This window comes from Columba livia, chromosome Z (assembly GCF_036013475.1).
Source record: "Columba livia isolate bColLiv1 breed racing homer chromosome Z, bColLiv1.pat.W.v2, whole genome shotgun sequence".
NCBI lineage: Eukaryota > Metazoa > Chordata > Aves > Columbiformes > Columbidae > Columba > Columba livia.
This window is the reverse complement of record NC_088642.1, coordinates 59,730,401-59,756,724: the sequence shown is the minus strand read 5'-3', so window position 1 is coordinate 59,756,724 and position 26,324 is coordinate 59,730,401. Positions and strand designations below refer to the sequence as shown.

At 37.3% G+C, this 26,324-nt stretch overlaps 1 protein-coding gene across 12 annotated transcripts in view; it reads right to left on the bottom strand.

Annotated features, from left to right (window-relative positions):
• Positions 1-26,324, bottom strand: part of JAK2 (Janus kinase 2) — a 91,524-nt gene that overhangs the window by 33,170 nt on the left and 32,030 nt on the right. For 6 of the 12 annotated variants that reach the window (XM_065046020.1, XM_065046025.1, XM_065046022.1 and 3 more), the window contains exons 2-8: positions 20,688-20,825; positions 16,019-16,269; positions 6,771-6,894; positions 5,882-5,999; positions 5,200-5,345; positions 3,504-3,825; positions 1,322-1,441 (exon numbers count right to left, since the gene is read on the bottom strand). In XM_065046020.1, the coding sequence (XP_064902092.1) occupies positions 1,322-1,441; positions 3,504-3,825; positions 5,200-5,345; positions 5,882-5,999; positions 6,771-6,894; positions 16,019-16,238 (1,050 nt within the window). In that variant the 5' untranslated portion in view covers positions 16,239-16,269; positions 20,688-20,825. Of the gene's footprint in view, positions 1-1,321; positions 1,442-3,503; positions 3,826-5,199; positions 5,346-5,881; positions 6,000-6,770; positions 6,895-12,998; positions 13,132-13,171; positions 13,304-16,018; positions 16,270-17,489; positions 17,757-18,278; positions 18,437-20,687; positions 20,826-22,780; positions 24,615-24,638; positions 26,309-26,324 lie in introns of those variants that run through there. The other 6 variants (XM_065046030.1, XM_065046024.1, XM_065046026.1 and 3 more) reach the window with 6 other exon arrangements.

Genomic DNA, 26,324 nt, shown 5'->3' with positions numbered 1-26,324 from the left:
CAGGAGCTGGAGCAGAGATTCCCCTGCAGCCCATGGTGCAGGCCATGGTGAGGCCGGCTGATCCCTGCAGCCCATGGAAGTCCATGGGGGAGCAGAGACCCACCTGCCGCCCATGGAGGATGCCATGTCAGAGCAGGTGAACGTGTCTGAAGGAGACTGTGACCCTGTGGAGAGATCATGCTGGAGCAGGTTCCTGGCAGGACATGCGAACCATGGGCGACCCACACTGGAGCAACATGTTCCTGCAGGACTGAACCCCATGGAAAGGACATGTAGAAGGGACCCACACTGCAGTGTTCATGAAGAACTGCAGCCCAAACAAAGGACTTACATTAGAGAAGTTCATGGAGAACTGTCCCCCACGGGGGGAACCCCACATTGGTGCAGAAGCGGCAGCAGAGACAATGCTTGACAGAACTGGCCACAGAGCCCATTCCCCATCACACTGTGCTGCTCGGGGGGAGAAGGTAAAGAAACTCGGGAGTGAAGCTGAGCCCAGGAAGAAGGGAGGGATGGGGGGGGAAACTATTTTAAGATTTGACTTTTATTTCTCATTACCTTACTCTGATTTGATTGTCAATAAATGAAACTAGTTTCCCTGGGCCGAGTCTATTTTGCTTGTGACAGTAATTGCACAGTGACCTCCCTGTCCTTATCTCGACCCACAAGCCTTTCATCGTATTTATCTTCCCCTGTCCAGGTGAAGAGGGGGAGTGACCAAGCAGCTTGGTGGGCACCTGGCATCCAGCCAAGGTCAACCCACCACACAACTATGTGACAGTTAAACCTGCTGGTAAGCTTGACTCAAGTGCAGTGCTAGAGTTCAAACTGAAACAACTTTTTACGTGCATGTATAAAATAATTTCTCAAGATCTTCTTCAAATAATTTTAAACAGTAAAAGCAGTGATACTAATTTTGTCCCAATACTAATCTTCTGCGTGTCTTCATTCCTTCAGAGCATTTTGAAGCCTTTTTGAATGTGTAGGTCACTGGCAGGTGGCTTACCATGACAGCATGGAAACACTATGCTCAATAGCTAAAACCACAGCCTTAGGTTTAAGAATCCAAAAAAGAAAAGAATCAATCTGTGTATCAGAAATTACCCTAATCTACAGAAATCTATTTCAGTCCATGCACAGAGTTTTGAACGTAAAAGACCTTTCATGTTTTGATACACTGCTCATACTGCTGAAATGCATTTAGTTTTACCTCATGCTTAATTAAACATGGTCATAGCTTATACAATACTACAAATACTACATCGATCAGCCTGCTCAAAGCAACATCTATTTGAAAAAACAGCAAACAAAGTAAACAGACCAGATTCTTGCTGTCTTGTTTGTGAATGGTGACAATTCTTCTCTCACTGGAGCCTTCTTGGCTTGCTTGTTTAATGCTGACATCAATGATATCAGGAAAATCACAGTATGTTTGTAAATCCTGCAATATATATTGGTTATATAATGTCAGTAATATAAATAGCAACTAAAAATTTCACCTGCTTTCAGGATTAGAATTTCTACAACTCCAAACTTGTAAGCTAGCAACAAAGAGCATCATAAAACCTTAAGTACAGCATTAAAAATAAAGAAAGTAGTTTTGTGTTTATGGTACACAAAGCTAGTGTGGAACATCACTAGGAACATCAATTAAAAAACACACAAGGATCCAGGAACCACGAACAGAAGTATCCCTATATGAGGGGTTTTGTTTGTTTGTTTTTATAGTAGATACTTGTTTGCTCTATAGTATTTTGTAAGAATTAACAATGGAAAATTTTGATTACTCTTTTGAGAGTACCAATCCCAACTACATGGGAAATCCACATTTTCCTTTGATAGCAAGTTCAGGTAGTTTTCAATACTATGATATTCTGAACAACTTCCTTCAGCCTCCCACAAGTCAAATTACAATGTCATATAAATTATACTTGGTTTTGTTTTCAGCAGAACTGAAGGTACTAAGTAATATCCTTAAATAAAGGTAAATCCATCTATCTAAAATTATTCTTCCAAAGCAAATAGATTTTATTCAAGTCAGAATACCTTATTTATATGGCTGCAAGCATATCCTAACACAGGTATAATAATCAAGGCTGTAAGAGTCAGTGGGTATCAGCTAGCCCAGGGGTAACTACTCCTACATTACACAGTCCTACAATTACATTCAACCCTTTGAAGGCAACCGTGAGGCTGATGTGACCCCTGGTGAAAATGAGTTTGACACCTCTGAGCTAGAATAAATCAGCTCCAATGCACTGAAGCCTCTGAAGCTCTATTTGTTCATCTGGTTGTTGGAAATGGGAACTGAAGAAACAAACTGCCTCACAATCTACCCCACACATGTCTTTCCTACCTTTAAAAATATACAAATTTTGTTTCAGTTAAATATCTTAATGAAGATTCATCAGTATAATTTGCTGAAACAAGAGTTAAGATCACATTTACTAGCAGTCTTATTCATTTACTAAGTTTTCATAACCAATTTTATAAATGGTTTTTGTACCGGTGAGAATACATGTGGCCTACACCACATCTCTCTCAGTAAGTGGGATGATAATATTATTAATTGCACTTACACGCAACTTAAGAGAGGTAGAGTGCTGATACATAACAACTATGAATGAGGTAACTGTACCTAACATCAACCTACAAATATTCTAACACCACACTTAAAAAAATCTCAGTAATTTTTAATTTTTTTTTTATTTTTTTGCTAAGTATAATAAAAAAAAAGCATTTTTACAAATGATTGTAACATACTGTAAAAATACAACCTTTTGTACTTTGGTCTTGACTGCTATATATTACGCATCAAAACTACCAAACTTATGGATTTTGAGAAGCTGACACGTTTTGGAAAACTGACCCTTTGCCTTTCATTTTACCTTTGGAAAATTCCCACACTCTCAATATACACTGATAAGAGTTGTATCGGATGTAGGTAAATTCAACAAACTGAATAGTCATGCTGGGAAATCATGCACACAAGAAATAATACTGACAAGTAAAAACGCAACATGATTACTAGCACCTATTGGAACTATTTAGCACCTAATTCCTCAATGAAGAGTATATGGACTCTGCAGTCACAGAAATGTCACTTAAAATTCGCTAGCTTAGACAATGGTAGGAGTCTAACAGCAAGAGGATTTGAGGAATTTGTGCATTTTACTTATACCTGTGGGCAGTGTTATTACTTTTCTCCACTGACTTCTTCACAGTAATGAAGGTCCAACACTGAATTTTTCATTTGTCAAGCACAGAAGTATTATATATTCAAGTACTGACTTTCTTCTAATGCTTCAATAAAAAATTTTAAAATCCTGCACAGTTTAAGTCAATACATTTCCATAAGCCTCAGCCATAAGGAAGTTGTATTATCACTGTGAAGTAAAATTTCCCTACCATAAATACCAGAGGTAAATCAGAACTTCTAACATAAGCTAATCATTGTGTTACATGACAAACTGAAAAATTATTAAAATAATAACAGATATTACCTGCTCTGCCAGCGTCTCACAGTCTTTAAGTTTTCCCCTTGAGCACTGAATTCCACCATTTCCAGTTATTACTATGGTTGCAAAACTCTCTTCTCCAGAAGGACCTCCACCAGGTTCTTTTACTTCAAAAACCTCTGAATAGAAGGCAGACTGAAGGGTTTCCAGATTTATAAGATACTTAAGTTTCAAGTTTCTGGCAGTAGCTTTGCATTGGCCAAACTGTTGGATAAATTTGCGGAACCTGTATCTTATTCTTTTTCGCGTCAAAATGTGGTAGTCTTGGATTTTTGCTCGCACACATTTAGGCAAAAACATTTTGTAGCTGCGAATACATAACCAGAAAAAAAAAAAGTATTAATTTTATCCACTAAATCCAGCAAAGGTAATTAGTTTTGTGCTAAACAAGTCAAAATATATTTTATTCTAAATGAAATGTTATTCTTTAAACTATAGGATAACAAGGACTCTTTCTTCAATCTGTAGTCTGTTCTTTACAAATACAGCCCTTTCTCTTCTTCCATTTTCCATCTTTTCCCCTCACTCCCTTTCAACATACACGACATAACACATTTTCCACAAATCCCGAGCTGTCTGTTCCAGTCATCACTGACATTTTAAGGCAAAGCAGAAGTTACACAGTTGCTTTACTTGGTGTGGAAGTTGGAAAGAGGATACTGCACACATAGAGGCAACTACATGGATAGAAGACAGATTTCCTGGCTGAAAATACAGGTGGTAGAATACAACACAGTAGCTGGCTGTCACTGAAGTTCCCATATTACTGTCCATATTCTACCAAGGGGCAAAAAAGTAGTTTGTCACCTGCAATCACCTGGCCAGTTCATCGTCTCATTCTGTTATTTACTCCTCCCTCTAGGTTTCATTAAAAGGCAAAAATCAAGCATTAAGTACGGAGCAAGGAGAGAACCAACTTAGCTGGAGTGAGAAACTGATTAGGCTGATAAACCGAAGTGCACTGACAAACTAAAGCAAGTTTAGCTGGGATGTGCCCAGGATGGTTAAATGCCTGGAGCACATGACATGACAAGAGTAGGCATAAGGGAGCTTGCTTTGCTCAGTCTGGAGAAAAGAGGGTTCAAGTAGGGTGTTCTACTAGTTGTCTTCAACTAACAGGTGGTTACGGAGAAAAGTGAATTGGACTCTTCTCAGACATGCACAGTGAAGGACAAGAGGCAACAGACACAGATCACAGAGGAGACTGATCAGATACAGAGAAAATCTTCCTCAGCGAGGGTGACCCTATACCAGACAAAGCTGCTATGACTATGGTGGAATCTCCATCCCGGGATGTTTTCAGAACTTGACTGGATGAGGCCGTAAGTAACTTCATTTAATTTTGAAGCTGGTCCTGATCTGAATGGGGTGTTGGATATGATGACTTCTAGGGACCTCCCAACTCAAATTAGTGCTGACATCCTTTCCCACATGACCATGACTAGCTGCTGCCTTACCTCTCATTAACAGAACCAAATACATGCACTCAAAAACATGAATAGCCATCATGATACAAGCTTTCTACTAATTTCTAGTTTACACTATAGGTAAGTTTATGGAATCATTATGCTACAATAAATGAACTGTCAAGAGCTGAACATTTTCTCCAAGACACTAACATGCAAAAATATTTGTTTCAGATATCAGACAGGTGCAATACAATTACGAAGTATCAAGTCACCTGACTGAATTGTAAATAGCCAGAGGGGTTTGGTCCTTTTCTTTGGCCACTCTCATCATATCCAGAACAGCCATTCCAAGGCATTCTTCCTGTGTTTCATGAGTAACAGGCATCTGTACCCATCCATCCAAAAAATCATCTCGCCACTGTAAAAGAAGAATGCAAGAAAAATTTAAAACTGTAGCACTCCTGCTCATCAACTAATGTTTTTTGGAGTGTGTGGGTTTTTTGTTTATTTGTTGGTGTTCTTTGTTAATTTGCTTGTTTTTAACACTGCGTTCTTCTGAGTGAACCCCTTCGTCGTCCACAAAAAGCTGCACATGTTTGTAAAGGGATACCAGCTAGCATCATGCTTTTCAAACTATTTCCATTTCAAATCTCGAAAAGGTCTGTATGGGGAGGATGTTATTCTGCACTGTGTCAGTCCAAAATGAAAGTTGCAGTGCAAGACTTACCATGTGGTAATGACACTAGAAAGGAGCTAGACACTCTCACTGCTCTCCCCACAACTGCCATTTGAGTTTCATCTCTCCAAATACAAAATATGTCATGGAATTTAATTTTCATTCTAACTGGGCTTCAAGCTGTCAGAGAAGCCTACACTGTTACTATCAGAAGATGTGAAAATGAATAAATACTAAAAACCTTTACCAATCTGCATTAATAATGAAGCAAATCATACCTGTGCAAACAGGTAACACATGACAGTATCGTCAAGAACAGGGCTTTCTGAACCTCGAAGAATGCCATATCGATATGCTCTGCTCGTGCCATTGCAATACCAGTGGGGAAAATAAAATCTGTTAGGAAATATTTAAGCAAACGTCAATAAACAGATATTTTAGCTTACCAATACCAGACATAACCACTTTCGTAGACATGTAACTAGTGCTGACTGGTTTGGAGGACCAATATGAAGCCAGATCAGCCAATGGAAGGCTCTGGATCCAGTTCTTGGTGTCTTAAGGTACTACAACATTTAAGCAGTACTGGTAGGAACAAGGACCTTTGCCAAATTATACTCTCTAGTCACAATATAGAGGATTTTGTGTTACAGTCTTCTAGGCTCCTTTAGATAGTTCTTAAAGAAACACTCAGGCCACATTATGCAACATAAAAACCAAAATATTTTACATACAGAAAACTGTAAGTGTAGCTTTACATGTCCACATTCAAAAATCTGGTTTGAGAAAAATGGTTCTGTTGCAGACATCTGCCTGACTACACAGGATGATTACTCTCCATTTCACAACTGTCATTAATTTCAAATAGGCAAGCACAGAGGAGGTGATAGGTATCATTATTAAGAACAGTATTATTTTTAATTCTGCTATTGTTTTTATTGTTTGCTTTTTCAATCTGACATGACAAACATACGGTATATAGACAATTGATAAAAATATGTTACTCAAACCGACTCAAAAAATTGTGATTCTTTCATCTATCTCTGATCCAGATATCACCAACAATCTGTCCATAACTTTTTAGAAAAACTATGGTTCAACTAAATATCTTACTGGCTGTGCTTTCTCACATAGTTTTGTTTTACCATAACATTTGATTTAGATTACCTTATCCGGTAAATTAGGACGAGTCTGGTTGTTTCATCTACATGGAAGATGTGATTTGGGGGATACCACATTCTGTCTGCTTCACTCATGAGTGCAAACATGTTATGATACACTGGCATGATACCTGAAGAAAGAACAGAGAAGGAAACAGTTACAAGAAATTGTTTTCACAAAGGATCAACCTTATTTAAAAAATTACATATTGTGAGTTAAAAGTAGCAGATTGGTACATGTTCTCCAGCTATCCATAGCACAGCTCGATCACTGTCAATAGCATTGCAATCATCATCCCATAACATGCAGGCTGGTTTTGCTCATTTATTTTCTCACTCTTCCTTTATGTTCTCTGACTGCAGACTGTGTTCATCTGCTATTGTAACCTTCACTGTTAAGATTACAAGACTTTTTCTGAATGATATTTAATACAACGGCTGCTTATCCTCTCAGTTTTGTAACAGCTAACAACAGTACCTTTTTCCTAACCTTTTCCAAAACCAGATCAAGACATTGATTTAGACAAATGAAAAATGAGAACTAAAACAATACAAAGAAAGTAATCATGACTAGGACAACCACCTCCCATTTATGGTTTAGTGGTTCAGCGGAGAACAAAACGAAACATATATTGTTAATTAAACAAAACTGGAAAATATTTTTCCCACTCCACAATTCAGGATTGTTTTAATGAGAACTGACATGCAATCCTTCTTAACCACAAACTATGGAAATCAGTTGAGCCATGAACTCCTCAGTATCACCAGAATCTTAATTTGGCTTTGGGGCTCCCAGCTGAAAGTACCGTCTAAAATAAAGCAGATGCCACAGCACTGTACTATGCTGCAATGTTATGCATCCATGTGGCGCTGGCGCTATGATTTGGAAAGCAGGTTAAATGCCTGAGAATTGACAGTACAAAAAGATGAACTTCCAATCACTAACAAACATGTTTGGAAGACACGAAGAGATACGGGTCTAGAGGTCAGAAACTAGGATGAAAACTACGGTCATTATGAAAGAAAAACAAGTTTACATCAAAGCAAGACACCCTGGGGAAAAAAAGGCAGATAACATTGAAAAATAACAGATAAAGACAACAAAAGTAAATTAAAATTTTATTAATAGATAAAAGAATTCCGGGAAAAGGCACACCACTCACAGCCCTCCCCGAAGACTTAGAAGGAAATCACAGAAATTGACAGAAAAAAACACAAGGAAAAAAAAACCACTTTATTTACTTCTTTCTGTTCAGAACAACATCTCTGTAACTACTGGAGGAGGCAGACCCAAATTTCTTCCATGAGTTCTAAAGTGCATATAAGACAATTGGTTTGAAAAAGCTAATCAACTTCACATTTGTGGAATAAAAAGTAATTCAGTCTTAAATAACAACTAGCTTAAACGTTTCACAAGTTGGAGGTTGTCTTTGTATAGAGAGCCAGTAAGAAGGCTAAGAACAAGAGGTCTTGTTGGGCAATCTGTTGTGCAGATGTGAGATTAAACTGCTGAAATCTACACACTAATAAACTGAGATTTGTTTAAACTAAAGCTCACCAAAATACACCAGAACCACACATGATTTTCAGTGAAAAGCAGTCATTGATTTACAGGAAAACAGAGAAATTGAAAGAATTATGTCCAGTAATCAAACAGAAACCAAAACTAAAACTAAACAAAATCCCCAAAGGAATAACCCTAAAGAGATTAGTAACTGAAGGATTGGCTGTAAACCTAGATACTGCAAATCTGTGGTGCAGTAAGATATAATTGAGCCATCAGAGATTTGAGAAATGTCAAATTAACTCCATTTTGTTCAAAAAAAAAAATCTATCCCATGCAACAAAGTATGTTTCTCATTTGATGTGTGAACAGGGATCACATCTAGGCTACATTACAGCCTAGTTGTCTATGAAGCAGTTACAACTGATGTATCAGTCTTAAAGTTGTGTAGCGCCCCAAATAATTTCAGATCGATTGCAGTGTAATGCATGTGAATCACCAACTCATTTCAGGATCCTAGCCAGATGCTCAACAACATTCAAGGCAATACTGAATATTTACCCAGTCTCACTAATACATTTCCGGTAACTATTAACAACCTCATGTAAAACACAGTGAACAAGAAAAAACTTCCACGTCATATTCTTAGATTAAAATGCTAAGCTATAATGTACCAAATATATTACAGACACCATCATCTCTCAAAACAAAAACCAAAACAAACCAACAAAACAAAAAAACCCACAGATATTTCAGTCCAGATCATATCATTGCCATTCTGAAAAGAAACGTTAGCTCAGCAAGGAATGTGACTTTGGAATTCCCTCTACAAATCAGAAATGCTGGCATTAACAAAAACCAACCAAACAAACACCAAAAATAATCATCTTTGCTGTCTTCCTGTGCAGGAAAAGTAAACTGTGCACTCATCCATCCCTCATACTTTAGCATTTACAATTCTGAATGGTAACTTGTACCTTTCACTGCCAGTGCTCAATGACATATAGATCATGTTTTTCAATAAAAGGAGTTACACTTTTTAATTTTTTTTTCCTCCCCCTTAAGAATGATGCATTTGTGCCAGATTATTGCTACACTTGAAAAAGTGATTATACAAATAGAGCACATCTCCATACTACAGTCTTGAAAATTGTCCACAAACATCTGACGGAAGCAGAGAGGCCAGAAACATCTCTGCTCATGTAATTCTTACCAGGACTACTAATTGCAGGGACTTTTCAAGTGAATGATAACTGCAATATGTAAGTGTTTTCTCCAAAAACAATGAAAACCAAAACGCTGGGGGTGGGAGGTGGAGGCATGTGCAGTTGGGGAATCAAAAACTTTTGATGAAGCCTAGACATGTCAACTATAGTGAAAACTCCTGAGAAATGTATTTTTAAAACAAGTAAAATCAAAAAAGTTGTTCACAACAGGTACTAGACTTCTGTACAGCACTAATCATGCTATCAAATCAATGATTAATTAGGAGAGGAGATAATGACTCAGAAAAAGGGCTGTTAAATAAATTCTCTGGACTATTGCAAGAGGAAACTTGACTATCTCTTGGCAAGTACTTTGTAAGGCTAATGAAAGGATCCTTATGATACTATACAGATTGTCAAGTAACATCATGAAAGGCTGTAACACAGCAGAAGTTTACTTCTCAAACTTCTACCTTCAGTATAAAAAATAATTATTTGCGTAGTAGTCTTTTTCCTTTCCTCATTATGATTTTAAAATTCCACATAGAGACAAGTCACACTACTTCATTCACCCTGAGGCAGCTAAGGAAACATAGTTTTTCTGTATTTCCTCTTTTGTTGGCATTAGGTACCCTTTTCACACATACAGTATGTTTTCATTAGTATTGACCCTCTGTAAAGAAAAAATAAAACCCCAAAACTGTAAATCACAAAAAGCCATGACACCACGATGAAATGTGGAAGCCACGCACAGTCTACAGTAGAAACAAGCGTCTCATGAAACTGTCAATTCAAGCATATTAGCAAATCACTGGGCATATACAGATGAAAGCAATTAGTTACATGGAATTAATTATTGAAAGTTAGAGATTTTGAAAATGTTTCAAAGTCCAACACAAACATTAGACAGTTCTCACACACAACTGTCAAGTAAACTACCTAATACTTAAGAAGTCTTGCACATACCAGGCAGAAAATTTCTTGGCTTTTCTTACCTAAAATAACATCTTATCCTCATCTTTCATACAAGCTGGAGGCTTATCAAACTCTGACACCACATTCAATATTGCTATCCTGCCAACAAAATGTTTTCTGAATAGTTAATTAAAAGACATGTTTCCTTTCCCGGCAAAACAGAATTGCCCAGAGTTCTGCCCAATCCATCCCTCACCTTGGGAGGGAGGAGGGGTGTTGTGTGCAGATTTTCAAGGAAGGCTATCACTTAATTAAAAACAAAACAAACCCCACCCCCCCTCAACAACGACGACAACAACAAACCAGAACAACAAACAAACAACAACAACAACTAAATCCAAAATACAAAACCCACACTGGGCAGTTATAATAAATTATAACTTGGAGTCATGTGAAATTTGAGAATTCAGCGTATTAAGGACAAATCTGCTTAAAATTCTCTAGACACTAACAAGGAAACTCTTCTGAATCACGCAAGCAAAGAGGTACTATAGATCATGACAACCATCACATCAGGCAATACAGTGACGCCCTTGAAAATGTTTAATTGAGTGCAGACACTGTGAGTGCTTAGTCACATTAAATGTTTTGAAAGTACCATGGAACTTCCAATCTATTTGCAGATTGAGTGAGAATTAAAACATTCCTGCGTGGAGTTTCTGAATCTCAATATTAAAAACAGACAAACACAGACACATAGACATTAACAAACTCAAGGTCTTTTGTCAACTGCTCGCTGCCTGTAACTCCGCAACACAGACACGATTATCAAACTGGTTCCCTCTCGGGATTCTGGTTCCATTAAAAAGTTAGCATTTCAGGGTTTAATGATCCTAAAAGAAGGGGAGTGAGGAAATCAGAACAAGAGCACGTCAGAAAGTAGATTAATAAGTCAAATATGTCCTAGAGAAATTTAGGATTCACATACACCTGGGGGAAAAGCCATAGCAGACATGCCAGACACAAACCAAAACTATATTCCTTGGCTGACTTTGCCCAGACACTTTTCAGTGTCCTATTTAAAGGTTGTAGTTATATTTAAAGTAGCTAGCTCTGCACACTTTAATACTAATTTAAGATTTTCAAGAACATGGCATAAATTTATGTGGCTAACACTAAAGCAATGCTTTGTTTATAATAGTAACTATATTAACTGTGATTTACAAACTCACTTGCCTAGTATAATATAAAAATATCTTCACATTGTGAACTTCAATTCAGCAACAATCTGGACTATACAGGTGATGCATGTATTCTTTTTACCCATATAATTCAGCCAATGGAATAAATCAACGAAGTGTTAGTCTAAAAATCAAAAGAAAACTACTTTTCCATGTAATACTGGTCTTGTGTATAATGTATTATTTGGGTAAGTTACAGTCCACAGTTTTGTGGCTGTGGTGTGGTTTTTGTTCGGTTGGTTTTTGTTCGTTTGTTTTGGTTTGCTTTTTTGGTTTGTTTTTCATTTGCTTTATCTGATGTTAAAAACTCTTATATCCATTTACAAGAGACAGAGCAGCATCTTATTGCAAAATTACTTGTATAGCATAGCTATAATATAGTATACAAAATATCCTTCTTTCTGTATACAAATAAATACATCCAAGATTCAAATGCAAAGACTTCAGTTGTTTCCAATAGTCTGCATCTGGTTTACGTACACCACATCCAAACTCAGTTAATGTTATTTTCAGTTACACCTGCTAATTTTTAAACAGACTTCTAAAGTTTTTCATAATTTACACTTCTAGAAAAATTAAAATGATAAAGTTTATAGTTATTCTGTAAATGACCACAGTTATTTATTCTGTTAAGTATCACATCAAGCTTACGTTATCACTATCACATATCAACCCCGGTGGCTTTCATGAACCATTACTGCTACTTGTGTTCAAATGTCTGTGATTGCTTGGTATTTGTATAAAATGAATGTAAACACATCAAAAACAGCTTCAAAGAGAAATTTCATTCAAGTTCATTTGAGAGGGGGAGAAAATGAAAGGGTTTAAGATCATGATTTGGGAAAACAATTCTGTAATACTGAATTTAGAAGATACAACTAACACAATGATTCTCTAACCTCTAGAACAATCTGACTGTCAGATTTTATTTGCACCATCAGCTTGTTCCACTTTTTATCTTAGGCTTAGAGTAAAGATTTCCCTTGATTTTGGTGTGACAATTGTATTACAACTGTTGTGTAAAAAAATTACTAGTTAACATACAATAGCTGAACCATTAATTTCATTACTCTTCATTTATTTTTGCACTTCTGTTTAGAAAATGTGACAGTTTCCTGCTCAGGCAGTTTTCCATATTAAGGAAAAAAAAAATAATCACATTTATTATGTTTTTCCAAAACCACAGATTTGTTTTTAAATAAAATAAGAAAAGGCTTAGCTTCTGCATGCATGCCTCAAGCTGGCATGCAACTACATAATATTTAGCCAGACTAAATTTTGTACAGCCAGTACATGGCATATACAACAGAACTAAAGTCAGCACAGACTGGAAAACCTTCAATCGTTTGAACAGTGTAAAAGGTACACACCAAGACTGTGACTCCTGATGTTTGCCTGGATTCAGTCCTGCTCGCCGCCAGTAACTAACAGTGGTACTTTGATGTAACAAGCTTTGCTATCACGAGATCTCACGATTGCTCACAGCATTGAAGAAGTTCATTAACAATCACCAAGTTTGCTACACTTTGGATATGTCTACTACCTGAACCACTCTCTTTATGAAGCATTCTGATTCATAGCTAACTCCCAAAAGATGAGTCTTGCCAACATACACATTGTTTAACTGCACAGGCTTTGCAGACCTGTGCGTTCCGTCATGCAACCGTAAAACCTCCTAGGAAAAAGAGAAAATAAGTGGCACCTCATTATTTAAGAAGTAATAACTGTTAATAAAAAAAAAAAGAACAAAAAACTAAAGCAATTTCTGCCTTTTCTACCAATTTAGGAAGAAATGAGAATACTTGTACGGTCTGACAAAACAAGGAATAGAGTATGAAGTCTTTCAGATAATGTAATGGGATACTAATCGGATTTGTGGGTTAGCAGGAATTGAACTTTTTATGTTGGTAATGTGCATTACAAGAATATCATACATGGCCTGGGCTGCACATTTTCCTGTGAAACTGCAGAAGACGTAAAAAAATTAAAATAATTATGACATTCAAGCTAAATAAATAAATCAGGTTAAGTTTTACCAAAAAGAAAATGTAAAGACAATTTGATTATGGCACATAAATATCTCCCTAGGGCTGGTGATGAGGAAAGGAGAAGAAAAACTACTTGAACAAACATCTGAAAACTGAAGCAAAGAAAATTCAAACTAGAGAAAAGGGAAGGAAAAAATGGACAGACCAGCAGTAACAATAAAAACAGCTAACTAAATCACCAAGGTAGCTCTGTTCCCATGAATTCAGACGAGGCTGGGAGATTTTCTGGAAGGTGAGCTTTAACTAACCGATGCATTTGAAGAATAACTGAAAAATCTGTGTGAAAATGACATGTTATTCCCCCACCACAAAAAAAAAAAAAAAGGTCAGATAGAAAGTAAAGGAAGCAAGGTACCTGATTGCATGGTTGACGTGTATCATTGTATGTATATTCTTTCAAAGACCATGATATTTTAAACATTCTGAATTTGATGGATACAAGCCCTCATCAGTTTAATATTCTGGCAAGTTGGTACATTCATATCTAAGTTAAAGCATTTTTCCCATCACTAGCTAGTAAAACTGTTCTCTACCTCATTCCCTCAGCAATAACCTCAGTGACTACAACTATTTATTTCCATTAAAAATATATAACTATTGTCTAATATAAAAATTCAATACCACTTCAACATTCCGAAAGTGAAGAACCTCCCCCCCACTAGCCTTATACACCTTTAGATGCTGCACCTGAGGGCCTGAACTAAATTGACAAATGTAACAAGAGACAAGACTGAAGGCCCCCAAAAATGGGCACCAATGTGAAGAAATCCACTGTTATTACAGAAATTAGTACAGGCATATTTTCTAAAGTGGGGAGACAACTTTTTTTCTTCAACTGGAAGAAAAATACTATAGAACCTTGGGGACACAGTGGAAGATACCTGGAAGATCTTGATTTGAGTCACCATCCAAAAGATACCTTAACTTCAAGAACACTCCCAGGTCCATCTGTCAAACTTGGACCTACCACGTCATTAGAGCGGTGGAATCTCACACAGCTGAAACTTCGCAAACTTTAAAATACCACTTCCTCACAGTCTCTCAGAATTAATCCCAGGCAGTGCTTCTGCTGAACTCATTACACGTGCTTATTTGACTAAAGTTCTCACACTACAGGAAGAGCAACTCTACGAACTCAGATTCTTAGTCAGGCTCTGCCACACCTAAAGAACTCCAAGGAACAACAGGGCTTAAATCCAGAAGAATCATTGTGAAGCTAGCATATACAAGCAAACTGCCAACTCACAGCATGCAATTCAGTCAGTACAAGACATTCAACAGCACAGAATAAAACTGACAGATCCTCCCAGAAGTCATTAAAATCACATTTAGAAACAGAATAGCAACCAAAAGACAAAAATCACAAAAGTATAAGATGTTTGGACATAATAAAACATAGCGTCAGAGTCAGCAGCTTCATATTTGTGACCCACTGGAAAAGATAGATTGGGAATTACAGGCCTTTATTTTAAATTCATTTGCACCTGGAATGCAAATTTGTACTTGGAAAGCTGAAAGACAAATCCAGCCTCGTACCGTTTACAGCCTAAAAGAAGTTATGGAGATACTCTGTGAACATACGTATGTGTGCACACGTGCATGAGGAATAAAAAGACAGTCACTTTAATATCTGAGCTTATTCGAATTAATTTTTACTCACAAATTCAACCTACTTTTGCAATGAAAGAAAGACACATGCACAAAACACACTCTTGAATTACTTTACTATGGGCCTCAGCAACCGTTCTTGTTGTTAAACTCTGGGTAAATGTAACAATTCAAAGGCATTCTTAAACATACACGTTTTATTTATTTATTTTAAATATACCATCCTGTAATTTACTCACTTTATTTCCTAAATTATTATGAAAAGCATTAACCACACACACACACAAGCAGTCAAATTATATCTAACAGAACAGTTTCCATCTGCAAAGTGATAAAGCATTTATAGTACATGCTATACACATAACTTCCAGGACAGATGTTTTGCAGGGTTGCATCATAAAGTAACTCAAGCTATTTCCAGCTTCTGCTGTGGTGTAACTATCCAAAATACATCTCAGTTCAATGAAAGAAGATTTCCAGATAAAGGTTAGTATACCCTCAAATTATTTGAAAGAAGATGGCAGCCACCTGATGGTAATCTCAGTTTCACAACCATTTCAAGAGGAAGTGTTTTGCAGCCTGGTGCTAATTCCTTCTGAAACTGATTACTTCCGAAAGTACAGAGAGATTAGCATTTCAGTTAAAATGTCACCATTTTTATAAGCTCTTGATTATTTCTTGCATTAGGCTGAATTTCACTCCTTCTTTAGGAAAAGCACTATGTACATACTTACCGCAGGCTTTACAGGCAACAGCACAAATTTCTTCTGCAACATATTCTCCAGCTGGAAATTGAAGGTAATCTCCTCCTGTCTTCCCAGGAGAATAATAAAGGTACACCTGAAGCAATGGTTCTGTCTGCTTGGGTGCACTGGTATTCCCACGGATGTCACCATTTTGGTTGACAGTAGAAGTTGCTGGACCTTCCATATTTGTCATTGTAAGACAGGCCATTCTTCGTTTTGGTTCTGTTCAGAACGCTTGCCTAAAAGAAATTTAAGAAGTACTTCTTGACTAACTATATTTGCTTTTGCTTGTAATACTCTTATGTAATGATAGTATCATTCTGCCACAAAAAATTGAGGACAAGAGAATGGCTTAGAAAGTTTACTAAAAGTTGTGTTTCTCTTTGATTTACTACATGGCCTTACTCTGAAATATAACAGACACTATGACGGGAAAATCAGAGACATTAATTGGGAGTAAAACTAGAGGATTTGTCACCGCTCACTGGATTTTACACAGTGTGTGCTCACCTCTCCGGTTGAAACTCGCTAGGTAAACCTGAAAGCCAAAATAATCCCTTTACATCTGTGCAACTCATTATATTTGCTGTATAAATGCAAAGATTTCACTGAGAACTTAGAAGATGAAACAACTAGCTAGGTCACAAACCAGCACTGATGAAGAGAAGGATCAGAATAGCACCTTTCAGCTGAGTTTTAGTCTTAAGTAGACACCTAAAACATGCTGAATTGAGACTCTACGTAAGCAGACTTGTTTTGTAGCTATGAATGGGAGGACTTCCAAGACCACCTTCTTCCAGACTACTTAAGTCTATTCATAAGGAACTTAAGCTAAAAATACTATCTGATAAACGTATTTTTTTTAAAAGAGACTAATGATTCAATACATAGCCACAGGTATATTTAATAACGTAAATTAAAAAAAAGGAGATTGACAACATACTGCACAAACCAATCAAAGAATGTCTTTGCTTTTCTGTGACTCCACTATAATTTTAATCAGTATAATTCATGCTTATGATAAAAGCTTCAACCACAGTCTATAAGGTCTGCTTTTACTAAAACTTATTACAAGTAACTACCAACTGGAATTCAGCATTTCATATTTTGAAAATGCAGAATAGGTCTAAACAGGACACCAGTTATAAAGGTTTGATTTTTTTTTTAGAATCATAAAATGGTTTGGAGCTCAATGAAGTCTCCCCAGGGCTTTCTTTTCTCCAGGCTGAACAACCCCAGCTCTAAGCCTTTCTTCTTCCAGCACTCTTGATTATTTTTGTGGCCCTCCTCTGGACTTGTTCTAACTGGTCCACATCTTCCTTGTGCTGGGGAGACCAGAGCCAGAGGACTCTGAGTAGGATGTCAGAAGAGCAGAGTAGAGGAGGTGAACACAACCCTTGACCTGCTGGCCGTGCTTCTTTTTATGGGATAGAACTGGCTTTCTGAGCTGCAAGCGCACATTTTTCATCCACCAGTGTCCCCAAGTTCTTCTTAGCAGGCCTGTTCTCAATCCCTTCATCCGCCAGCCAGTACTGATACTGCAGATTGCTCCAACCGATGTGCAGGACCTTGCACTTTGCCTCGTTGAACCTCATGAGGTTCTCATGGGCCCTTTTCTCAAGCCTGTCAAGGTGCCCTCTGGATGGCATCCTGTCCCTCAAGCCCATCAGCCGCACCACTCAGCTCAGTGTCATCTGCAAGCTTGCTGAGGGTACATGCGATCCCACTGTATGTTGAAGATACTGAACAGTTAATAAAGATATTGAATATGAAAATGCTACTATTTAACTTAAAAATATATCTATTGTTTTGCATAGGCATATTACATTCTTAAAGTGCCGTTTTCAACAGATTTTGTTTATATTGGACTCCGTTGCTTTATCATAAAAGAGCTGTTTGGAACATGATTTTTTAAAAATCTACTAATTACAATTACTGAGGAAAAGATAAGTGTATGACTACATTTATGTGGGCTAAAGCTGACTTGTGCTACAAAAACTGATTGCAACATTTAAGTCAGCAGAAAAAAAGGCTAAACATCTTAAAGGAAAAAAATGTTAACTTAATGTGCTATGTGACAGACAAAAATACTCAGTTAAGAGTACAGGATGATAAATCAATGCTACTAGGATGGTGATTCTAGGGAGAAAAAAAAAGTAAAGACACCGCCACCACCAAGAGAAAGGAGCATCATTTTATTTCCCAAACTAAGCAATGCAAAGAGCCAGTGTATTACAGACATACAAACCTGAATTTGAAGGTGCAAGTTCACTCACTACACTTGCTGGGTCCTGATCTAGTGGGGCATGTGGATTCCCTATGCTTCGTTCATAGTCCCAACCACCTTTAAACGAGAATATTTGTGCTTTCAGCTGCAAAGGCAGCACACAGGTAACAAGCGTTCAACTAAGGAAAGAAAAAAGCATTTCTCTTAACTCATCAAGGAATTCATGTGTCTTAGAAGAAAATAGCCACCACATTACTAGAAATATCATCTTTTAAAGATTTCTCACTACCCTTGTCAACAGTAAGTAAGATCTAATGTTTCTGTTCTATCACTTGCTCATACAAAACATTCATAGCTTTAATCACCAGTGGAAGCCTTCTTCCATAACTACAGTGTTTTTTCTAAAATACTCTAATACTAACCCTCTGTTGAATATAAACCTTCACCTGAACTGACAGATCCTTTCATTTTGGTCTCTTTGTATTATGTCTATCCAACAATGAATGGAAATATTGTTTATACAACTAAATGAAAAACTAGCCAATTTCAAAAGTGAACTAAACAGACATACTTGTGCCTACCCCTCCTTCATAAAGTTTATTTACAAACACATTTGCCATTAAAAAAACCCCTCATCATTTTCTTCTTGCTTCTATATAAAAAGTCCATAAACCACAAAGAGAACTTTGCTTAACTATAGCTAAGAATGTGAAATATCAACAAAATGCAGTAAAAAAATGCAAAGTAAACACTGTAACCGAATACTCTGCTATTTTTGTTGCAATAATTTCAAAGGTTCCACGGGACAATGTGAAAAATCTCCAAAGATACTATTTGTATAATTATGTCACCACTTCAACCTAAATAATTTTCAGGTTTCAAGTGTGTCTTTTATGTTTAGATGCTAACAAAACAGACAGGTCAAAGCAAGAAGCCTTTAGTTTCTTCACTGAAAAATAGAAATCACATCTCACAGAATGTTAGGGATTGGAAGGGACTGTCCTATACATTGAAGTAAACCAGTTCTATGGACACAGCCTCACAGGTGCAGTAACTGAAACACACGGTCACCATTCAGTAGCGGTGTGAAAGAGCTCATCATTAACAAAATTGCTTTACAGAAAAGTCTCCAACTGAACACACTTGGTTTTCCTTTCTTTGCTCCATTCAAAGACCATTGAATCAGCACAAGAGAAATATTAAACATGGCAACAAAATTTAATTGCTGTTCATCCAGAATATTTAAAACATGACCTATTCTTCTGACTGTAATAACAGCTGAGCAATTTGAGACTAAATGTACTGTGAGGCATTCATCTATCTGTTTGCAGAACACATGTGAGTATCTTTTTCTGAGATACAGATTTGTCAACATAATGTAATTCAAAAGAATTTCTGTGTTTGTGTAAAGAATGTAAATGTTCATGTAAGGAATTCCCATAGCTATATAAAAGCATGTAATTTAGCCAGAATGGGACTTTTGTAGGTGAGTTACTCACAGTACCACAGAGGTATTTGCTTGCCATGAAGGACCTATGTACCACGTCCACACACATCTGACAGTGGGTGTCTGACACAATTAACTGAAAAATGGTCTCTCCATTTATACATTTAACAAGAATGCATAACAAAATCTGGACAGAATATAAACTTTTTGATTTGCAGATCAAAGCTACTAACTATAGAAGATATGACTCTGGTACTGACGAACAGAGGATTTGATTCAAGAAGATTATTTTAATTTTCCTAATCTGGATGATATTTCAAATCAAAGCTTTTGAAGGGGGAGATTAATCATTCCCCATATTGTTCTAACCATAATTACCAGCATCTAAAATGCAACATGTTTACATGCAATTCTCTGTTACTGTCTGCACCTGCAGTGCACCTAACAGAGAATTAATTTTACCAGAGACGCTAGGCTGCACTAATTCATATTGTTCTTTTTATGTCAGTTAGGAAGAAATTAAGCAATGAGATTGAAAACCGTCACTTATGCAAGAAATTTCATTAAAATGTGGAGGGTGCACAAAATTCTTGTGATTTAATGATATGCAGCATTCACAGCTCCATTCAGAACAACAATTTTTTCTTGAGTTATGGGCTCTACCAGTTTTGCAAAATTTAAACTCTCTCTTCTTGAAAATAATCCTCCCCCACCCTCAGTTTAGTGTTGTGAGTTTATTGTGGGTTTTTTGTTTGTTTGGTTTGGGTTTTTGTTTGTTGTTTTGTTTTGTTTGTTTTTGCCATTGTTGTTGGTTGGCTTGTGGTTTGCAGGGTGGGGGGAAACGGGGGCAGGAGGGAGCGGGGGTTTCCTAGGTAAACCTCCAGGGCTAGGATCTTAAATCATGCCATTCCAAACATACATCTTTGGAGGTTCAAGAATCAGAGCATTCTCTCACTACAGATAAAACGCTGACTGTTTATTACCTTTTATCACATGAGAAATCTCTGTAGGAAACATGAGAGTGATGAAGCCCTTTAAACAAACACATCACAAGTCACTTGCTGCTGGTATCCACAGGTCAGACAAAACAGGCACACAAGCAGTGGTGGAACATAATGTATCTGCAATAAAAACACAATGTTAAAATAATGCATCATTATTTAAGAATTCACATCTGTGTTTATGTTCAGATAGAGTGATCCACTCCTATCTCATTTGCCCAAATTCCTGTCTTCTTTGCCAAGAACTTTTTAAATTTAGGGTTTTTTAAAATACAAAGTTAAAAGAAAAAAAAACCCACATTTTTTGTACTGTCAGAGACTCCTCCTCAGTTCTAGCATGCAGTTGGTATATGAACCAGACACTTGACTTGAAATATAATTACCAATAGTTTTTTTGCACTCACTATGTTTTTATTTTCTGTGAATACAGCATAAGTTTAAGAAAACAGTTGACAGCATTACACGAAGAAATGAAAAAGGAAAAGTAATTACAAAAAGAGACATGGTATGCTCACTTCATGTAAGAACACTCCCGTTAGCCAGAAAAAATAATTCTATTTGAAAACTGACAAGAGCTGCTCATTTCAAACTCATGTGGAAGTCAACACCAAGCGCCTTGTAGCAGGAAGGACAAGGGCACACCCACCCTCACTCCCTTTGCACAACAGTTCTGTGGTTGCGAGAAGCACCATTTGAAAACACAAGCACAACAGCAGCTTCCTGCACCAGCGAAAAAATGATAAATTCCCTGTTGTAATCCTCCCAACATAGGAAAGGGCCTGACAGAGAAGCAAAAATGAATTTTAAAACTTAGAGGGAAACAAAATACAATGGAAGTTCAAAGACAGAAGAGTTCAGAACGGGAGAACTCTGCACACTTTATATTTGGTGATTCTTCAGGCAGAAATCTCCCTGGACAGAGGAGAAAGAAATCAACACTATTTCCTCAGCACCATGTGCTGTGTGTCTACTGAGTCTTTCACCAAGACCCCAAGAAAAAGGAATCCATTTCAACGAGCAGTAAATTCAGCTTCTCTCCCCACAGCAGTCACACTGTGACGGCAATGATTAGCATTTCTCCCCTTGCAATACTGGCTCCAGAGATAAGCAGTTTTGCCTTGTTTGGACAGCTGTGTATTTTGTATGCAGCTGTAAGGATTCTCTTCCAAGTGCTGTCTAGCCAGCTAATTAACATCCGACCCAAAGTCCAGCACAGTCCATGCAAGTTTTCCAGACCTGGGCAGTGGGAGCCCTTTTGGGTCACGGCAGTCTGCCACTGACCTACCGAGCACACATGCCACAGATCTGATCTGAGAGCACCGGCTTCTAACAACGAACAGAACCAACACCTGCTCACGCAGGTTTCACACCAACGCACGTTGCTGGGTATTCTAAATTATTTTCTATTTCAAAAGTATTGTTCAATGCTTGCAACTGCCTTGCATTCATCATTCCCTGTCAGGCTCTTGAATTTGAGCAAAACTGCGTTAAAATTTACGGGACTGTAGTTAGTTGTGTAGTTTTTCCATAAACTCCAGATCGACTGTTTAACATCATTAGCAGCCGTCTCATGTAGCTAATGAACTTATGGGACAAACCAGGTAAACCTAAGAACTCAAACCACTTCCCTCTGCCTAGCAGAGCCCTACAGAATAAGGGTTGCAACATTTTGAATAAGCTCAGTGACACTGCAGCTTACATTTCAAAGGCAAAAACTGGATAAAGCAGCCTAACATCAAATCTATCATACACATGACAAAGAAGAAAAATACTGCTTGCTTATGAAGGAGCAGCTCATGGCTCTTGACAAAAAGCAAGGAAATTCAGAGATGAAAAACTCGAAGCTCACAAACAGGCTCGTGGTGGTTGTAGTAAGGTATTTCTTCCTCACTCACTCTCTTTTTTTTTTCCCCAAGAATGAGTCAACCACTTTTCTTTCTGCACACAGAGAATTAACTCTTTATAGGGTCTGCATCAAGACCTTATAAAACTATTCAGTGTACATACTTTCAGGCTGAGTAAATCTCATCTGACACAACTTTTTTAGCAGCAGAGTTGCAAAGTATGTTACCTACATTCTTGGCTGTACCAATCTGACAGTGCACCATCTTGCCAGTGGCTTTGCTCCCACACATGCTCTTTCCCTTCAATCTGTTCAAGTCTACACCAGCTTAGATTTCTGGCAGCCGCAAGGATTTAAATACTCAATTTCAAAATGAATTTAGAGTCTCATGAAACTCAGTCAAAATAAATTAGTCCATCATCTCCAATTTTCCATTATCTGTGAAGAACACAATACAGATTTTGTTATGCAGAGGAGGTTCTACAACCTGAAACAGTCACTTCTCAGCAAGCCTTCAGAATTCCTATAACTACAAGTTTTCATTTTGCTTGTGTCACTGAGTACCGTGAATCTTCTATTTGCTGGCAAGAGAGGAGAAAGATCAAACCAGCATTTTCTATTCACAAGTAAGGCCTTGGAGACACAAGTTGCTTCCCAACAACTCAACATGTTTATTGCCAGTAGACCAGGACATATTTGGTAAACTGAAGATGACAAAAATGTGCACTTTCCATCTGCTTATACACATCTGCTTCTTTCAAGGCACTTGAATGAACATTGCAAACATAAATCGTGAAAATCTTCCCAAGTAATGGCAGACAGGTGGTTAAGATTGTATGTAAGAGACTAGAAAAGTCTCACAAAAAGTACTAACAGATCTTAACATTAGTTATGGGAGCATATCAGTAAGTTCTAAAGAGTATCATGTGTCATGTTACAAGACCACCCAATTTAATTTTTTACCTCTAAACCCAAGATTAGACTAAGAAAAAAAGTCATTAAGTTTCCTAACTCTAATTGTTTTGTTTAGTTGGGCTTACACTTGATTTGTACACTTAATATTTAATTATAGTATTCACAGTTTGAATATACAGACAAATGGAGCACAACTGAACTTTCCCATAATATGCACGCAGCATGGCCTGTTATGCTATGAAAACTTTAAAATTTTAAACAGATAATAGTGTTCATATTCTGCATACACCATGCACTATTCCTTGTACGTCTGGTCTGCTTGGCTTTGTGTACGCAGGTTCATTTTGGTGGGTTTTTTTAGACACAAAACTGTATTAACTTCAACGAACCAAATGCATATGCTACTTCAACATGCAATAAAGTATTGTATTTTTAAAACATCAGCATGTGCAGAAATGCCACTGTTCTCCAAAGGACAAGCAAGAGATTCTGAAGTCTTTGTTCATGAGCTAGTATTTCAGGAAAAAGAAAAAAAAGAAATCACAGCAACACATTCACATCTTTCCACTGCATATTCAAGAGAAAACAATGTTCTGACTAACTTTATCAAAGTACTCAATAATACCTTTAAAATCACTAAGCAACCTGGAAAATCTAAGAACTTCTTCCGTTGCTTAGACGACAGATGCCAAGCTTAGACATAAAGTTAATCTGTGCTTTAAATGTTCTGCTTTAAATCTTCCACATTAAGAAAACTCTGCCATCTTTTCCCAGGTAATATTTGTTATAACTTTAAAAATAGTTTTCACAAAAATATAAAATATTGTCTTAAAACATATTTAAAGATGTTTTGTAGATTATGTCTTCAGTTTTCATGGTCTTTTTATAATATGCCCTCAATACTGAGGGATCTAAAAGTTGCCCTGCCACAAGGTAAAGCCACTGGCACAAGAAAAAAACTGCTCATGCAAGAAACAACTGCAAAAAGCTAAGTGATTTCAAAGGATTTTTCCTGTTTTGTCAGCTGTACATTAATATCACACAAGGATTTTTAATAGATCAAAATTTGAATGCACATGGTAACAAGCAGACATAGAAGGAAGATGACAGACGAATACATCAATGACAAAACATATGCTAAAAAAAGTGGAGAAGCAAAGATAACATTTGCTTACAGTTTTTGCTTGGCAAACCACTGTCTGTATCAGCAATTCAGCAAGAGTCCATGAACTTTTGCACAAGGAAAGAGTAACGATCCTGGCCTGATCCACTTGCATGACACACAGGGACGAAGTGGATAGAAGCTGTTAGTACAAGGATTTAAATATTTCCATTCTGATTAGGCATAAAAAAAAAAATTGGGATTTCTAAGTTCTTCTCAAAAGAGTGAAGCTTTTGCTCTTGCTTATTCCCGGAAAAAAGCTACCTGAGGGTGCTGCTGGAAAAGCAGAACAAACAATAATAAATCCTAGAAGCCTCAGCATCACAGTAGCCTGGCAAGTAAGTGAGTTACCAGAAAAGCAATCAAAACAAGAGACCTGCCCACAAGCAACAGCTCTGCTTAGGTTCCATCAAAGCTTTGGCGAAAGTTGGTTTGTATCTGCAAAACATTTCCATTTCACCATGCTGATAAATTTCAGCAAAAGACTATTTCATCAGATAATTCCCAAGCAATTCAAATGGTTGCCCAATCACTTTGGCAAATATTATCTCCCGAGACAGTGGTATCTAAGGATCCTTAGTCCATCCAGACCTGTCATTATCTGCACAACTTTATAAGCACAGAGGACAGAGGATAAGTAACCACAATAGGTCAGAAAGACCTTCTGCATTAAGTATGTGAAACCCGTGATTCCCTTACACATCTCTCGAATTCTTCTGAAGTGATGCAATAAAAGATGACAACAGGAAAACTGGGACCAAGTGATATTTTCACAAGTGTGCCACATCAAACTAGACTTTGCTTCATGAACTGTACTGAAAACAGAGCTCTGTTTAATAGCTGAGACCATTAAATAAGGGTTAATTGATTCTTTGATTTTTTCACAAAGATATAAAAAAGGAAATGCCAATGTTCTTGTGTGCATGAAGCAAACTAACTCAAAGTAAAGTGATCCTGAGGATTGCTTGCTACTGCTCTCATTCTGCCTGCTGGCGTTTGGTTACAAAAAATGAAGAACCACTGTCCTACACTGAACAACCAAAGCACTGGCTTCTATGTAAAAGCAACTACTAGTGAGTTACCAAGAAATTAGGAGATAATTTTGTAAAAGGTTTAAAAAAAAAAATCACATTTCAAAGTGGAAAAAATGTTCCATCTCACCACTGAAATAGAAAGAAGTATTTTTCTATTAAAAGACATTTTTGTTGAAAACACTGTCTAGGGGAAAACCCTCCAATGACCTCTAGAGAATACATATGACAGTTATAGCTACAGTCAGTGCTTAAAATAAATACTGAGAGTGCAAACAAAAGCAAAAAATACAACAGCAACAAAGCAGCCTGTTAAGTGGCTCGGCTTTCTTAAACACTGCAAGATTGAGATAGTGGGGAGGCGATGCTGGAAGACACTTTTGAAGAAAGCAAGCTATCCTTTCCCAAACGCAATTCCCAGTGTAATAAGTGAACAGGGATTTGTCAAAACACAAACCAACATTTGTTGCTACAGTATTACATCGCCAAAGAATAGCATCAGCAGTTACAAAACAGATGCCAGTTTAGCAGATGCTCTCAAGGACCAAGCAGGCTGAACGAAGCTTTCAGAAGTCACACGCGTTTCACGCTGCAGCCTGAGAGTGCTGAACAGCAGCACAACAGACAACACCAGCCGTATCACACTGGAAAAGGTTTCAAAACGGTTA